Genomic DNA, 17,689 nt, shown 5'->3' with positions numbered 1-17,689 from the left:
CCCATAAAAATCCCATAAAAAAGTATACGAGGATGAGCGCTCTAATTGTCCTGAAGAATCTCATATCTGAGGCTTCTTTCCCCCTCAGTAATCTCGATCCTCTGCGTACGGTCACATTGAGGAATTGTGGGTATTTAAGAAATTATCGAGAAAATCGTAGGAGCGGAAAGCTATCGAGGAATTCTCCAGTTCATCACTGTCCGAGCGGACAAAATTCTTCACTGTGTTCGTACAAGTGCTTGTTTTTTTTCGTTTTTCTTACACACTGAGAATATACATTCGAACATGAACCGATGTTCGCTGCACCGAGATAAGAAATGTCTACACTGAACTAAATCCCACTCGGTTGGACGAAAGTGTAGTGAATTCAGCTACGTTTTTTTCAAATACAAGTTATCCAGCTCATTGAATTAAAAACGACAAAAATCGACGATATTTTCGTCCAACTCAATGGGATTTTGTTCCACGAATACGATTTTTAATTAGTGCTGCGAACATCGGTACAATTTTGAATGAAACTCGATATTTCGAAGAGCAATAAAAAAATAGGACGGTCACGCGCGTCGTGCTGAAAACTGATAACGCTACTCATCAGATTCGATGCTTTCGATAGAATCGTTGATTCCACCATGGAAGGTAAATACGTTTATTCAGGGTTCGCCGAGTTTTCAAACGACGATTTGGCCACAGAAATGAACTAATTCATTTGTTTATCTTGACGATTTATGCTGAGTCGATCCGATGATTGAGATTAAAACAAATGTTTGTTGAGGTGACTAAACAGTGTGCGCGAGCAAATACACAATAGCGGTTATTCGAACAAAATTATTTGGTTTCGGTGGTGAGATGTTGAGTCATCGACGAGATATTTTCATCATTTAATCGAATAAATCAATAGACTTTGGATCGAAAAATGGTTGGATTTACCGAACCCTTGTCCGACAAATGGAGATTCGCTCGAGCGAAGAGACATTTTTATCTCATTTGCAAGTTGCGCATTGTTGGTTTGACGTTTATCGGGAACATTGGAGCTAAATTTACTCGATATTCTTCGTTGCGCGTGAATAGCAAAGCTCTCGGATTTAGTTTGGAGCTTCGTTCAAACACACACGTTCGACTTTCGCTCCCCGCCCGTTGCTTGCTGCTCCCCCTTTTTTTCGATAGCAAGGATAATGATAATTCATCGGTTTATTGATGTATGTCGTGCACGTGGCGCTTATCATAATTCGGAGCGACGGATAAAACCGCTTCCGAACGAAATCGCATCGTTCGAAGAAGAAAGCCCTTTTAAACCACATGTTCAAACGATTTGAACGAATATTCAGAGGCTCCCTGCGAGAACCGAAGGGGGCCCATATTTTTTCACTCGAGATCGACCGTTCTCGATAATCTTTTTATCGTATTTTTCGATTCGAAGCGACTACCGCAATAACTCGAATCCTTAAAAACGTACAGATTCGTTCCAAGAATCAAGAGGGGACTCGCCTGTGACATATTTTTTGGGACGTCATTTTATCCGGTTCTTTCCAGTTTAGTATCCGAGTCGCAATAAAAAGCCCCGAAAACATTGGAAATGGCGTTATCGTTTCGAGCCTCACTCCCCGTTACATTTGCGCCGAAATTCATCGCGCGACTTTTCACTTTTTATCTCGCAAAGTACAGTTTTTTTTACCTCGCGAGATTAATGTTTTAATGTTCCACGTAAAGAGTCGTTTTGAACCAAGTTCCAAGTGTCGAAAGGCAAGTGTCTCGTCTGCAGGGGGATCCGTGAAACGAGACTGCAGCTCGGAACATCGTCGTGGGATTATTTCGACAGTTTGTCTTGCGTCTCTCACACGAATAATGGAGCGAGGAGAGAAAAGTTGCGGCTCGTTCGTACATCGAGCGCGCCGTACTCTCTCGCATCGTTTCCGGAGCGTAGATAAGTCGATAAACTGATAAAAACGGATCTGAGCGTGGTCTGGGGGGGGTTCTCGACTCGAGAGAAGAGGGGCTTGGTAGGTGTGCAGGTCGCTCACACACGCGACACTGCCGCGGGGAATGACACGTCGAGGCACACACTCGCACACGCAGGCGAACGTGCATATTCTAATACTCGTCATCGCGATGATCGGCGTAGGGGAAAAAGGGAGAGAAAGAGTGGAAAAAATCGTTGTATCGCGGTTGTCGGAGTAGTGATGAAAAAGATAGACGAGCGAACGGACAAAATGTACTCTGTCGCACGCGAGCGGAGCTCTTATAAAACCCTCGCGTAGTTTTTTGTTTTTCTTCGAAAGTGCACACACTCGACATTTTGTTCTGCTCCGTTCCCTGCGGATCGGAGGAGTTGGATGGGGTGTCGGGAAGAAATATTCGCGCGCGGTTCCGTCGGGGTGCTGTCGGGGGGATCGATCGAGGGGACGAGAGTTTTACATTTTTCTGTCATTTAATTCATTTATCTCCTGCCCGGAGCTTGTATTATTAGTTTTAACACGATCGCGGTTTACCGATCGCGTGTCCGGGAATGTGACGTTAAGATTTTTCTGGGCTTTGAGAGAGGACGGGGCGCGGGGCCGACGTCGAGGTGTAACGAGCATGACAATTTTTTTATCGAGTGGACTCGTCACTCACTCGCTACACGCGACCGAGAAGGAGGAAAAAACAGACGAAAATTCGCGTAGTTTATTTTGATCGAAGTGTTCTCACGGCTGTAGAACTCGCGCAGTGTCGCAGCGCCAGCCCCAGCTTTTTTCATGTTTTTCCTCCTGTCAAACTCGTGTTTTTATAAGTGAGTGCGGAAGACGAAAGCCACCTGAGCCCCTCCAATTTCGAAGATGATCTTTGCCAATGGTGTTTTTATCGGATGTCATTGCGATGGCGCTCGCGTACTCTTATCCGATGATCTATCACAGCCTTCTGACAGTAAACTCCAACAATCGCCAAGGTCTCTGGCGTGTCAGGTATTCCTAATAATATTTTCCATCCGCCTCTCCTCCCCGAGCAGATCGAAGCAATTTACGGAAATTCGTGCGACGCTTCCTCCCATCGCGTTATCCGGGCGTCGAGTCCGTGTAGGTTGAGCTCTTTTTCTTTTCTCTCATTTAAATATATCTGCAGCAGCAGCAGCAGCAACAACGCTTCGGCTACGAAAATGAGCGAAAACGTGAACTCATTTCGCCGTTTCTTCTTTCATTTTTCTATTCTCTCGTTCCTTTTTACTCCATTTGGAAAGCGTATTGAAGCCGTACGAGAGGCAAAAAGAACGAGGTATAGCACACACGTGTATTAAACGCGCGAAGAGCCTTCTGTGATGTTCTGCCAAAGATTAAAGGGCGTAGGATAGTGAACGAGCCTGCGGCCTTAAATCTGTGGTTTGTTCATGCCCACACACTCACATGCACGGACTGTTTGCAATGAAATGAAAAAAATATCCGTACATAGGCTGTGTTTATAAAGCGAATGTATTTTTATGCTGACGCGTACATTTCGCTCTTTCTTATTGCTGACGAAATACTTTTTCATAACTCTAGTAGGATGCTGATCCATTTCAATCTATCGCTACTTCCAAATGTCTCGCGCGTCTCTATTAGCGCTAAAAGGTCCGAGCATTTTTACCCAATTTCTTTTTCTCTCTCCGACGAATTACTTTCCGCAACTTCTGATGGAATATTTTCTTGAGCATGCAGTTTATGCAGCTGCATATTTTCTCGTCTCGTATTCTCCCTCGAAGTATCGAGTTACGGCGGCTCTCGATTTATGATCAAACTTTACTCTTCTCCGTTTACGTGTGGAATGCGGAAAATTAATCGCGATGCGGAGGCAGGAGAACCAAACAACGTTGTTCATCAAAGTTTCCTTCTCACGGCGATTTTTCAGACTTCTTTTTCTTCTTCCATCATCTCTCGAGATTCACGCAATTCTCGACAAAATCTTTTCACTTTTTCCAACAAAATTGACACCTTTTTAACCGGCCCGTGAAATTCCCTGCTGCTCTTCTACCCGCACCCCGATTTCCCTTCGCATCCTCCCGCCACAGCTGTGTCGGGCTTTGTCAATTTCTCAAATAAGAAAATTGCACATCGAAAGCTTTAAAGTAAACGTTAAGTGCCGAGGGATCGTGCGCAAATTGGCTATCGCCTGACGTTACGATGAGATTGTTGAAAACGTGTTACATCCCAACTTTCTCGATTAAAACCTCATCTATTATGAGAAGTTTCCAGCAAAGGCTAACGAATTCACTTTTTTCAAAGTTCCTAAGTACTTGCTTCACTTTGCGTGGTACGTATTGGCATATTATATCGAAGATAGTGTGTCCGGACTAAACACGAAAACGTTGAAGAATTTAGGCCGACAATTTTCCGATCGATCGAGCCTTTCGCGTTGTCTGGAAGCTCGAAAATTCCTCACGCTTCAGCAGCACGCTATTCCCGACCATAATTTTCCATCTTGAATGAATAGTAAATTTCCTCGGACCATAACGTTGCGCTCCTGATTTTATCACTGATAAATACGTTTTTTCAAATCTCGATCTCCTTCAACAAGAAACAGTGGTTCGAAGAGTTTTTTTCATTGATTAGAAAGCGATTCGGTTTATTGAACTTGGCTGTACGGGAGAATGTTTTTGAGGGCGAATCGACCGAATCCTTGAAGTCAAATGGTTTGGCCCGGCCAATTCGTGGCTCTTATTTGCTTTCGCATACTTTTCAGTCTCTTCAGCGAAATATCCTCTCGAATCTCAACGATTGAATCGACTGGTCGTTAATCGATGGGACGGATGAATGAGCAAGAATTCCGTTGCACTATTTCACATTCGTTTGGTTGCCCCGAAATTTGCTTGTTCCCCGAATAACTTGTTCCGAGATTCGCAACTGAAGAACTGAAAAAAATCTTTTCTCCGTGGGAAATATTTGAAAACAATATGAAAAAGATATTTTAAAGTTTATTTGTGAAGAGTTTGCTTAAAAAGTAGTGCACTTACGAACGTTACGGTGTAACGATGTTACAGCACTTTGTTTTTGAAAGTAAGATCCTAATGCGTTGGCTGAAGTGAAGGTAAATAACGCAATTACGACGCAGAGTCGACTTAATATGGGTTAACACAAATGAAAAAGAGGCCCCTGGCGAGTCTTCGATGTCTGGTTTTTTTGTTATTTTTTTTTTTTTTTAATCGAATATGTACAGTAAACGTATTCGTTTACAGAGAAAAAGCTTTCTGGGGTATTAAAAAAAGAGTAAAAGTTGTTTCTCTCGAAGGTCTGAGGCTTTAAAGAGGTATGGAGAAGTAAAAGAGAAAATTCTATTGGCGAGCTCGAGGGTCGAGAGAGGAGGAACTGTTGGAACACGAAACGATGAAAATTCGTACGAAAGAACGTTGGCGAAGAACGGTTTATACACCGAGTACTGAACATGGCCCAGCTCTCATCTTTCTCTCTCTCTCTCTCTCTCTCTCTCTCTCCCGCGCTCTCTTGCTTTTTATCCTCGAGAAGCAGTGCACACAGTGGCAATAAGCTATAGGAGTTGCGGAAAAGAGATTGCGACAAAACTTTGCGCTTGCCACTTTTATCCCCTGCCCTTCTTCTCCGGGGGAGAGAGCTTTTGATACTCTCTCGTTCTGTTACCACGAAATTCAGAACTCGCTGCCGCGTTGGACTGCGGTAACAAACTTGGCTGCAATCTTGCTGACATGTCTGCTTTCCTCTTGGCCCTTTTTCGACTCTCACAAGACTGAAGAAACCTCGAAATATGAGGACAAAGAGAGTAGAGGAGTGAGAGTGGAAAGCATTTCAGGCGAGTTCAATTGGCTTAATTATAATGTGTCGCTTCTGTCGTTCGACACGCGAGGACCCACTTTCGAGAAATTTATTTCCTTGTCATTTCCGTGCGGTCGATATGCACCGGAGATAAAAAACCTTGGAAAGCATCGAGAAAAAAGAAAAGCATTTCGATCGAGGCACAAAACGATTCCTGCCTCGTTTCGCGCACGGGCATAAACGAAAAGTCGTTTATGCCCGAGCGAATTATCATTCCCGATAAACTTCACGGACTCCGGACCACTTTACCCGTCCAAAGTACATTTAGCTCGAGCCAATTCTAATCGTTTTCGTTGGGTGTTGAACAAAATTGGACACACTGCTTGTTCGTCGTGGAGGGGCGAGGAGATGGGGGTCAGCGAGGATATTCATTAGTCACGTACATCGTAGCGAATTACCGTCGAGGGACGAGCTATCGAAATCGAGACGAGGCGAGCGGATGGCAGAAAACAGGCAGTAAAAATGGGGGAAAAAAAGGAAAATAAATAAAAGAGAGAAAACGGTGTACACACGAAACTGGAACTCGGTGTAAAAGGCCCGAAATGGTCCGAGCCTCGATCGTTGCAACATCGAATTGATGCGAGTGATTCCCTCCTCTCACGTGTGGAGCTTGTACGTGAGAGGAGGGAGCAGCTTGCTGGTGCAACGATGGTGTAACGTTAAATCCAGCGAAGTAGGACATACGGGGAGGCCTTGTATGTGTACCTATTCACTTTGGGTCACACGGCCAGTTGGCGTACTATAGTTTGCATGCAGATACTCCACCTACCATTTCCACGTAAAACCAGCCCCTCTTGGCCACCCCCGACTCAAATATACAAGCTTGAAAGGAGTGGATACGTGTGTGTGTGTACGTGTAGAAAACTTGGTACTTGAAGGGCGTATCTGCCACGTTCCTCGGGGCTCGGAACTCAGGCCGGTCCGTCCTTATAGGTTTTTTGAAATTCACGATTCACCCTCGCGTCTGTACACCTGGACACGCTCGTCCATGTATAACAAGATGCGCAAGTCGTGCCACGATCCCTCGGGGTTCTTAATCATTGATATTTACCCTTTCGTGTGGCCAGCGCCATGGCGAATACAGCGTTGCGGCGAAAATTGCCACCTCTGGGATCTTGGCTGAGAGAAGGAGGGCGAGAGAGGGAGGGAGGGAGGGAGGGATTGAAAGTTAGCCGAGAATATACACGAATCTCGTGTGTGTCTAATTATAATTAGAACTGCCTGTGTTCGCTCACTCCAAATAGCACATCTAACCGTGTACTCGTTACCGTTGACTGTTTCAGTTTTTCCAAATGTACCGCCAGCACCAGGAATGCCATGCCAGGGCGAAGATAGTGAGTATCGTCATGCCACTGTTGTTCTTACATTTTCTCACGTTTTCGAATCATTCTCATCGCTCCTACTCTCACGATGTTCGCCTACGTTGAGCTTTAATTTTCTTTCAAGTTTTTATGTTTCATTTATGCTTTGCGCACATGCAGCCAAGCGAATGAATAATGTAGCTTGTTCGGAGAGAAAGAGAGAGTGAGAGAGAGAAAGAGAAAAAAAACAAAACAGTATTTTCGAGTGAGAAAAACAAGCGTAGAACCGTCGAATATTATTGTTTGGCCGGTACGTCCTTAATTCGATATTTCGTAATTGCCAGTCGCAAAAGTGCGAGGACTGCATAAATTTGACGATGAATAATAACGCCCGTACATACTCTACTACCGTACCCCGGGACACCTCTCCAATTCAAACAGTCACAAATTGCTAATTGTATTTATCATTGAGATTCAGTTTATTCCTGAATCTCTCTTCTCTCGTATTACTCGACATGTTGACATTTTTTCTCCCGTTTCACCGGCCGAATACGAAAAGAATTCATACGTATATTTATAGAGGCCAGACCGTGACTGGGAACAACGAAATACGTGCTGCTGCTGTTCGATTCTTACGACAGCACGCGAATACACAAATATGGCTGTTACACTATGGACGTGCCCAAACGTGCCGGTAGTTTCCTCAAATTTTTAACGTGCGGTATTGCGACTGTCGGACATTATGATTTTTTACAATGTGGGTTTGATATCCTATTTTCCTCACTTTATTATCTCCCAGTGCATTTATTCGTCGTTGACGTTATAACACGAGAAATATGTGAGGCAAACGAGCGTTTCTTAATCCCTTGGGGCGTCAAGTTTCGAACAACGAGAAAGCGCAATATGATTGTTGTTTCCTTTCTCATTTTTTCAATATTATTCTATATTTGTCGTTTGATTTTCGAACAAAAAAGGGAACATCTACAGACGCGGAGCTCGACGATGGAGGAAATTGTACAGGGTGAATGGTCACATATTTCAAGCCAAACGTTTCAATCGAGTGAGTAATTTATCATTTTTTATTTTCATTTATCAAACAGCCGAATTTGAAAAAAAAAAAAAAATAACATTTAATAAACCTGAGTCGTTCTCCGGAACTGACCTGAATGGATATAAAAATATTTTGACCTTGAAATAATTCCATTCGTGAAGGCAGCTCCTGATTCTCAATTGTGTGTTTTTTCGTTTAGCGAGCATTTTGCGCGTTCTGTCAAGATCGAATATGGGGCCTGGGACGACAAGGATTCAAGTGCATTCAGTGTAAACTTCTCGTTCACAAAAAATGTCACAAAGTCGTACGAAAACCGTGTCTGAGCATCCAACAGCAGCAACAAACACAGTCCGGTGAACAACAAACGGCCGACAGAAATGGCGATCAACCACCGCCCGATTCGCCACAGTCGAGTCCTCCGGCGCATTTGGAAGATGAGGCCGCAGAATCCCTGGCAGCGGAGGAACATCCGCGCCATCGTAAGCTTTTCCTTCTTATGCTACTCTATTATGATACACTTTTTTTCATGGAAAATACTGTCCTCGATTCCTCGGAGACTTTTCATTTTACTACTTTTGTGTTGAAGATATGTTTTGTACTCGTATTCTTATCGAAAAGTTCTATTCGACTGGGATTTCACTATTTAGCTATTCGAAAAAACGTGAAAAAAGTAGCTACATTGAGGATCGTATTGAAATCGATTTTTTCTAACGATTCGGTAGTTCGAAAACGGCACTTAACTTTTCGACAGTGCAGTAGTCAATAGGTCCTCGCATTCAACACGCCTTAATTTCTATCTTTTTCACATTCGAACTCTTTTTTGTATTTTTTCTTCTTTCCTTTTGAGCAATTATTGATTGAAAATGTAGGTTAATTAAAGAAATGATAATTTGCCATTTTTATTTATTATCTCGAGAAAAGTGATTGTTCGATTATAAATATTTGCAATGAACATAGTGCCTTCTTAAGAAATGAATTTGGTGAGCTAATTATCTTACTAGACCCCTAATGATTGCTCGTTAGCACAAATAATTAAAAGCTCAAATTTACAGGCCCGTCGAGCGAGGATGGCGAAGAGTTGGCACTGGATATGATTGCCGGTGCTGATGGCAACAGCGGGATGCTGAGACAGTATTCGTTGAGTGACTTCGAGCTAATTAGGGTTATCGGACGTGGTTCGTACGCGAAGGTGCTAATGGTCGAGTTAAAGCGTACCAAGAGAATTTACGCTATGAAAGTAATAAAGAAGGCTCTCGTTACCGACGATGAGGACATCGATTGGGTACAAACGGAAAAGCACGTTTTCGAGACCGCCTCCAATCATCCTTTCCTCGTTGGATTACATTCGTGCTTCCAGACCCCTTCTCGTCTATTTTTCGTAATCGAGTTTGTACGCGGTGGCGATCTTATGTTCCACATGCAGAGGAAACATCGTCTTGAGGAGGATCACGCGAGATTTTATGCTGCCGAGATAAGCCTTGCATTAAACTTCTTACATCAAAAAGGTGAGGAAGCAGTGTAGATTAACATGTTACGCCAACCAAATATATTTCACCCTCGACCTTTCACAATCGCAGTATTCTCAATCAAATTCCTAAAAAAAATGTTTACGGATTAATGACAACTGGACTTGACGTCAGATCGGATTTAACGTTTTTGGACTTTTGTATTTTCTTTTTTCTTTTAGATTTAACGTCATTATGAATCAGCGAAAAGTTATTCACTGACCCGTACTTCACGCTCACACACGATTGAAATTTTAAAAAATACAAAGATAGAACGAAAACACTTTCTAGTTGATTCCACAGGAAGAAATCTCTGTTTGAAAAATTTATATTCACATTTAATGAGTTCACGGAAGGATTCGTGCAATAGACGCATTTTCATATGGAACACATTTCTCAACCGTGAATTCACGTTCATCAGAAAATATTTCTTTTTTACAATTCCGATTTTTAACAATTTTAGCTAATGAGTTTTTCTTTAATTTAACAGGAATTATATATCGGGATTTGAAATTGGACAATGTACTGCTCGATCACGAGGGTCACGTAAAATTGACTGATTACGGTATGTGCAAAGAGGGTGTACGTGAGGGTGACACGACAGCAACATTTTGCGGTACACCGAACTACATAGCACCCGAAATATTGCGGGGCGAGGACTATGGATTTTCCGTTGACTGGTGGGCGCTCGGAGTTTTGCTCTACGAAATGTTGGCTGGACGAAGTCCTTTTGATATTGCGGGTGCATCGGAAAATCCTGATCAAAATACCGAGGATTACCTGTTCCAAGTTATTCTTCAAAAGACAATTCGTATACCACGATCATTGTCCGTAAAAGCGGCTTCCGTCCTCAAGGGCTTCCTTTCCAAAAACCCTCTCGAGAGACTCGGATGCAGTCGCGGATCTTCAGCTTTCCTTGATATTGTTAGCCATCCATTCTTTAAGGCCATCGATTGGGATATGGTGAGCTTTTTTTACCTTTTGTTTATTTTTATTTCCAACGATGAGTTAACCTTTTACGAGACTCGAAGCCAGATACCTTTTATATTCGAGCGATTTATTTCTCCAACTTATCTCGGCTTGAAATGTCAAAATACATTTTTATCACTTATCAGAAAAAAACTGACAGCTTCGGATCTTTATATCAGAATAGATAAAGGTAGCAAGATAATAAAATATGAAAAGAGCTTCGACATCTCGGCCATCCGGTTCCAGTGTTAAATTTGAAGGCTCGAGCATCGCAAATCAAATTTGAGATAACTGATTCTTTGATGAATGATATTAGTTATCATTCGTTTACTCCTTAATTTCGAAGTTCTGGATACCCAGACAAAAAACTCTAGTTTTTGGGCTTAAAAAAAAAAACGATTGAAAAGAGGAAAACTTAAGGTGCTGGCGTTTCGAAGGTCGTCCTCTTTCTTCTTCTCAACAGCTTCGTCGAGAAACTTGTAATCGAATTATCGGTCACTCGCAATAAGTACAACACGTGTAGTTGGAGAAATTTCGGAAGCTTATGCGCTTTAAAATTACAGCTGGAGCAGAAGCAGGTCACACCGCCGTATAAGCCGCGCTTGGAGTCTGATCGGGATTTGGCAAACTTCCCACCCGAATTCACGGATGAGCCCATTCATCTGACTCCCGACGATCCGTAAGTCACCAAATAATGTTTTCCCTCCGTCTAACAGTCATCGGTCTGATCCACACCCAGCGTTAATCGATTTAAGGATGTACCGGCTAGCCTACGCTCTAAATCTTGAGAATATCAAATTCTCTTTCTCAGTTAACTCAATACTGAGCTTAAACAATACTAATGCCAGTATTTTTTTTGTATATTTGAACCATGGGAAAGAATGGATGTTGCCAATGTTCATTTCGAAACATCATTTTACATTTCATACATCGAAATCGCCGATTATTAAGCTCGCTCAAATTCATCAGCTTGATTTCACATCATTAGAACGTAGTTTCAGCTTTTAAATGCTGCTGGCTAGTAAAGGATACATCATTACTGAATCTTCTTAACGCAAATCATTTAATTAGTACATCGAAATAATTGTTTTTGAAAAATTGCTGTTTATACGCAGAAACAAAAAAAACGATCAACTTATTTGAAAGCATGTTTTAAAGTTAATGCTTGTCTCAATTGATACGGAACAAAATATATTGGGTAACGTAGGAACATTTTTTGGCTTACGAGCGAACGCTTGTGTGTTCGGAAAATATGTTCCAAAAGTTGATAAATAAATTGAGTCTGCAAAATATGGGGAGAAAAGAATTTTCAGTTATCAACGGAAACTTGCAGATTTCCGAGATGAAATTTGACAGTTCTTCTCTTCCTGCTCTTCTCTTTTTTTACAATGCCGATCGAAATGTGTATAAATGTGTATTGCTCGAATTTTGCAGAAGAGTAATCGACAAAATCGACCAAAGTGAGTTCGAGGGTTTCGAGTACGTGAATCCTTTGTTAATGTCTCTGGAGGATTGCGTGTGACAAGAGCCGCTGTTTCTTGTACAACAGCAACAGCAAGAAGAATATCAACGAAGACAGCAGTGTTACATTTACGAGCTACAGGACAAACTTGCGATGTTAAGATTCGATCAGTTTCACAATATAAGCTCAATCGGCCATAGTCAGCACAACAATATTTTCCATGTGAGCAGATTTTCGGAGGTAAATGAGAACGACAATAATTATAACGACTATCGACTGTCACCACCGTTCCCTTTTCATTATGGGAGTAGAAACGTCGATTCGCGTTCTCTCAGTATAACTGACGTTACTTACGATACTGGAAACAACAACAACCACCAAAATAATAACACTACTGTTTATAATTCCGATGATAACGACTATGATGACGTTGAGGAAGAGACTCCTCGCAGGAGGCTCCTCAAACAGATGTTCTGCCTTCCGTTAAATTAAGCTAAGCCATTTCGTCGCCTGGCCCGCCTGCTTCGACTAATTCCAACTCGTTTTTTTTTCTCCATTTTCTCGTAAAAATGCAGGTGATTTGAGGCCCATCTAATTATATTCTTATTTGCTTCTTCGTGTCTCTTTTTTTTTTATTTTTAGTATTCATTCTCCCAACACTTTATGAAGTGTGTACCAAGTAATAGAAAGAAATATTTAATTTATTATTAAAAGAAATATTACCACGATCATACACATAACGTTTCTTTCATTCCTGTGGCTTTCATTCGCGCGGTTTTCTACCGTATATCATGTGTGTCATCGACCCTGATTACTTCATTATCTAATAGCATATGACAAGGTGAATAGGTACCTGACTGCTCGAACTTTATCCTTCATCCAAATTATCATTCCATCAAAACCTCGCCGCCTTCCCTCTTTTTCGCTGTTACATATTTCGTGGCATAACGAAGCTTTAGACCCAAACATATTTTGCACATTCATTCATAGTTTTAACGACCCTTCAATTAGAATTTCGGTAATCAGTCTGTTTCGCATGTTTTTTCGTCAATTTTTCCAACGTTACTGTTACAATTATCTGTACAACGATCCAGAATTTCCACAAATCGAATCAATGGACAACAAAGCTTCAGAAATTTCACTTCTTACAATCGATTTCTCAGAAAAAATTCAAAATGAAGAGCGCTTTAAAGAAATCCATGGATATTCCGTTTAAATGAATAAATTTGTCGTACGTGCCGATTATAGTTGCATTTGTTGTACTGAAAATCAATTGTCTTGACGCTTCAAAGACGGTTAAACTTTTGAAGGCTTGTACGGAATCATAAAAACATTGAAATTCTAATCGATTGAATCTTTTGCCTGGGAATGTATTGTAAAAATCACGTTTAATGCGAACACAGTTCAGAATAGTATGTGAAACTTAATAAATCTAATAAATAATGAAACAAAAAGGAGGAAAATTTCAATTATGCTGCACGGAAACATGATAGTATATTACTCAGAGAATTATTCCAAACTATATACTACAAACCGAATAATAAAACAAGATAAAGAGAAATAAAATCAATGATATTACGAACGAATGTACGAAGATCGAAAATCCGATAAATATTTCCTCCTAATTTACTATACATCTAAAACATTTACTCACTTCGATTTGTTTTCTCTCATCAACTCTCATTCACGTAACAGTATTTAGGCTTGTATAGAATCGGAGCCCTTTTTTACGTATATACTTTGTTATTGGACATCAAGAATCATGTATTACAATAAAAAAAAAAAAATTGTATTATTTCTACCGAAGGAGAGGAAGAAAAAACGTTGTATGTCTTTGATTAGAAACGAAATAATCCACTGAAATGTATTTCGATTGTACGTTTCATGATGATGGAAATTACTAAGTTGTGAGTATGCGGGTGTACTTGTGTTACGAATGAAGTATGAATTCGAGACTGTAGTTATATTGTAATATAATGCAAAAAAAAAGAACACGTATAGTTGATATTACGATGAATTTAAAATAATTGAAGAATAAAACAAGAAGTTATAGTATAATAAATGAAATGTGACCCGCATTATTGCGAGATAAGAGTTTATATGATTGACGACAACAAAAATAAGACGAAGAGTTTTCAGCGCTGGCGTTAATAGGTGATCGTTTATAGAGCGTATTCGATTATTGAGCCTTGTACACCCATTTAAATAGTAATAACGACGTCTTGAAAATCGCCAATTTTTGGCCATCCTACCAAAGCTTCCGACTTGAAAAAGAAAAAGAAACATTAATATTAACAGTAACATGGTTATCCATCAGTCCAGTGCTATACAGATAGAGTATGCTACGTGCAAACAAAAAAATGTTATTCCCAAATACATTATCATTAGCTGTTCCCGTACAGACATATATGAGAATTTATTTTCACCGTTTATCAATGAATTTCTTTTTTTACCGAATTTTTTTTATTCTATTTTTTTCGATTTACCCAAATAATTTTCACACTTTTGTAGGAAATGACATAAAAATTCATTGCTGAGATATTTTTTTGTGTCTTAACTATTTGAATTGGATACTTCTCGAGTTTCTTGGATCCGGTGCAGCAAGTGAAGCGAGAGCCTGCGGTCGATAGGGATTAGTCATTTTTTTAATTAGTTATATACCGCGGTGAAATTGAGACGAAATGTTTGAAAGATTTGTAGGAAAACGAATCCTACAATACGAGTATCAGATATCTCGAATGGAATCACCATTTTGTAACTATCATTTGATATTTCCTTCAAATTTTATCGTTAAAGTCATAAGAGTTTGGGCAGAACTTGGTGAGCGACATGAGGAGTGTCCGAAACTTGATTTATTCGATGAAACGCTACAATGAGTTGCACCGCGGTTTTGCTCTCGAAATTAATCGTATTTACGCGAATCCTATGAGTAAATTGACAATTACACAACGAGAGTGAATGCTCCTTCCTGTTAAGAGCATGCAAACGGTCGATATGGCACGAAAACTTTTTGGATAAAGTATGAATACAGATTAACATCAGCGACGAGTAATATTTGCGATAAATTGTGTTATTCTTTCACACGTTTGTATCAGAAACTTTAAACGTTTAAAAAACTTTTCACGTGATTTAAACGATTATTCCTGTCGGTAAATAAAAGTTCAACATTTTCATACGATTGATCCGATGAAACGTAATTGGTCGAGCCGAGCAAGGGGAAAAAAATCAATTTCTTGTCTCACACTCATGAAATAATGGTACCATAGGAATAAATGATTGCAAGAAAAAAAAAGTTGAATCAACTCAATAATTATGAAATGCGAAGACAAGCAAGAGCGAGTAAAAAAGATCGAGACGGAGGAAAAAACGCTTACTAGGATTTGTCGCATAGTTGAATTATGAATTAGATTTATTAATATATATTCCGAAAAGGCCTCGTTATTACCGATTTACGATTATGTACTTGGAATTGTATGGAAACGTTACTATATGCATCACCGTTAGTAGTATTTTTATAAAGTCTAACAAAAAAAATTCTGTTTCGAATTGGGAATTTATTGATCGATTATATAAAATCGCGTGAATATTCGTTGATATTCACGAATTCACAGTGATCACATTATATACGTTATAACGTTATTACTACATGACTAAAGAGAATATTGGGGAAAAAATATTGACACAAAAACGTTAATGGAAAGGAAGAAATAATGAAAAAGATGAAACGATACGAAAAATACATACAGAATAAAATGCATTTGTTCCTCAAAGCAGTCGAAACGAGTTGGTGAAGAAAATAAAAATATGATAAAACAACTGCGATGAAGTAAAGAATTAGTTACATACAATCTGTAAATAAAAATATACCGTTTAAGAAGTCATAGAAGAGTTATGAAGAAAATAATAAAATAAAGGAAACGAACAAATATGATCGCCTCGAAAGGCGATGCATGTTGAAGAAAATATTTGTCGTAGGATATATTTTAAAACGTAAAAAAAGTATTAAAGATGTCGGAAACATTGAGTGACTCAAAAAGCTATGAGAATAATAATAATAAAAAAAAGAAAGAAAGAAAAAAACGAATAGGCTCAACAATTTATAATAATGATATTATACGAATATATATAAATATATTATATATATATATATACCTTATACATGTATGTAAATACGGAGTGAAAAAAAAGTAAGGCCAATTCCGCGTATTAACAAGCAACATTCTAAAACAAACAATGAAAAAAAAAAGAAGTTTAAAGAAAACAAATGTCATTAACGAGTGATGAACGTTTTACTCGCAATGGCCTGATATTTCATAAAGGAATTTTAATATCTATATACCGCCCTAAAAATATCTACTTTAATACATATACCGATGAGAAAAGTATGTCGAGATCGAGAGTGATCGAAGAATTTAGTAATTGAGCGTTGTACATCGATTAAATTTGAATATTTCGAAGCACTTATCCGATATGCGATTGCGTGGATGGATTTACGCTCTCTCTTATTTACGAACATTAAATTATGAAAAGAGAGAAGAAAAAAAATACTATGAAATCGAGGACACATTGATCTATGTAGTCAAACAGATTTTCTTTACTACCAATTCAATTGAAATGATTCTCGAACGTGTCGAAATCGATCGAGCGGTCGAGATCAGTTTGGGCGAAATAACCCTCGTTTTTGCAATCCTTCATTGATCGTATGAGTCGAGATTTTTAACGTTCGTTTATTTCGTACAATTTATTCAGTCAATGCTTTTTATCCCTTTCTCTCTCTCTCTCTCTCTTTTTGTATATGATTTACATTTATTCACGATTTATCAAACGATGTATTATTTTATATAACATGCCTCAGAAATGCATATTTACGTTACAGAGAAAAATAAACAATTTAGCATAAAGATGATATAAGTTGTGTCTTCATGTGGGAACGTGCATCACTGTTTCTTTATTCAGCCATCTTTTTCGTTATTTCTAATATAGGAATTGTTAGCTTCCTGTTGACGAGTTACTCGATATTTCTTTCAATATGTGAATGGAAAATGATTTTGGTGCTGATAGGAAAGATCCTGCGAGCGTATCAACGGCGAAGCGAAAGACGTTAGGAAAAAGTGCTGGGAATCGAGTGCACGGCATCGTTTGAAATCTCCTGACCCCGATACCGACGGCAACCGATTTCGATTCTTCATTCGACATAGTAGAATTTTCGCTCAGCTTAAATTCACGTTCGTTGCATGATGAAAGAGCACGAAATTTTTTCATTTATCGACTGAGTTGCGTCAGGAATTCAAATTACCCACAGCTTCGATTTAATTTTATTTCGCTTTTGCGCCTCGAGTTTCCGCTCCAAATATTTGCTGGTAAAGCTAAAAGCGTCGGTCGTTACCAAGCGAGTTTGTGTGTCGGCGTTCCAACTACTTGAAATACGAAAAGAGTAAATTCAAAGTTGACCGAACGAAAGGATCATCCTTCGCTGCGGAGTTACTGCAGCACTTCGTTACCATCAGTATTCGAGTGTCTTTCGAATGGTTGAAACAGCTGTTGAGCCCCGCGAACCTGAAGGGTGTCTCCTCTGCAGAAAGGGGATGCTCCGCCTATAAATCAACTCTCCA

General features: G+C 39.7%; 1 protein-coding gene across 3 annotated transcripts in view; it reads left to right on the top strand.

Annotated features, from left to right (window-relative positions):
- Positions 1 to 12,287, top strand: part of aPKC (protein kinase C iota type) — a 39,856-nt gene extending 27,569 nt beyond the window's left edge. For all 3 annotated transcript variants that reach the window (XM_043413606.1, XM_043413604.1, XM_043413605.1), the window contains 7 exons: positions 7,073 to 7,123; positions 8,065 to 8,150; positions 8,341 to 8,620; positions 9,194 to 9,646; positions 10,137 to 10,609; positions 11,179 to 11,294; positions 12,050 to 12,287. In XM_043413606.1, coding sequence (XP_043269541.1) covers positions 7,073 to 7,123; positions 8,065 to 8,150; positions 8,341 to 8,620; positions 9,194 to 9,646; positions 10,137 to 10,609; positions 11,179 to 11,294; positions 12,050 to 12,137 — 1,547 coding nt within the window. In that variant the 3' untranslated portion in view covers positions 12,138 to 12,287. The remainder of the gene's footprint in view (positions 1 to 7,072; positions 7,124 to 8,064; positions 8,151 to 8,340; positions 8,621 to 9,193; positions 9,647 to 10,136; positions 10,610 to 11,178; positions 11,295 to 12,049) is intronic.
- The last annotated feature ends 5,402 nt before the right edge of the window (positions 12,288 to 17,689 follow it).

Source organism: Venturia canescens, chromosome 3 (assembly GCF_019457755.1).
Source record: "Venturia canescens isolate UGA chromosome 3, ASM1945775v1, whole genome shotgun sequence".
Lineage (NCBI taxonomy): Eukaryota > Metazoa > Arthropoda > Insecta > Hymenoptera > Ichneumonidae > Venturia > Venturia canescens.
Note: the sequence above shows the minus strand (reverse complement) of the source record. Positions and strands in the feature narration are given on the sequence as shown.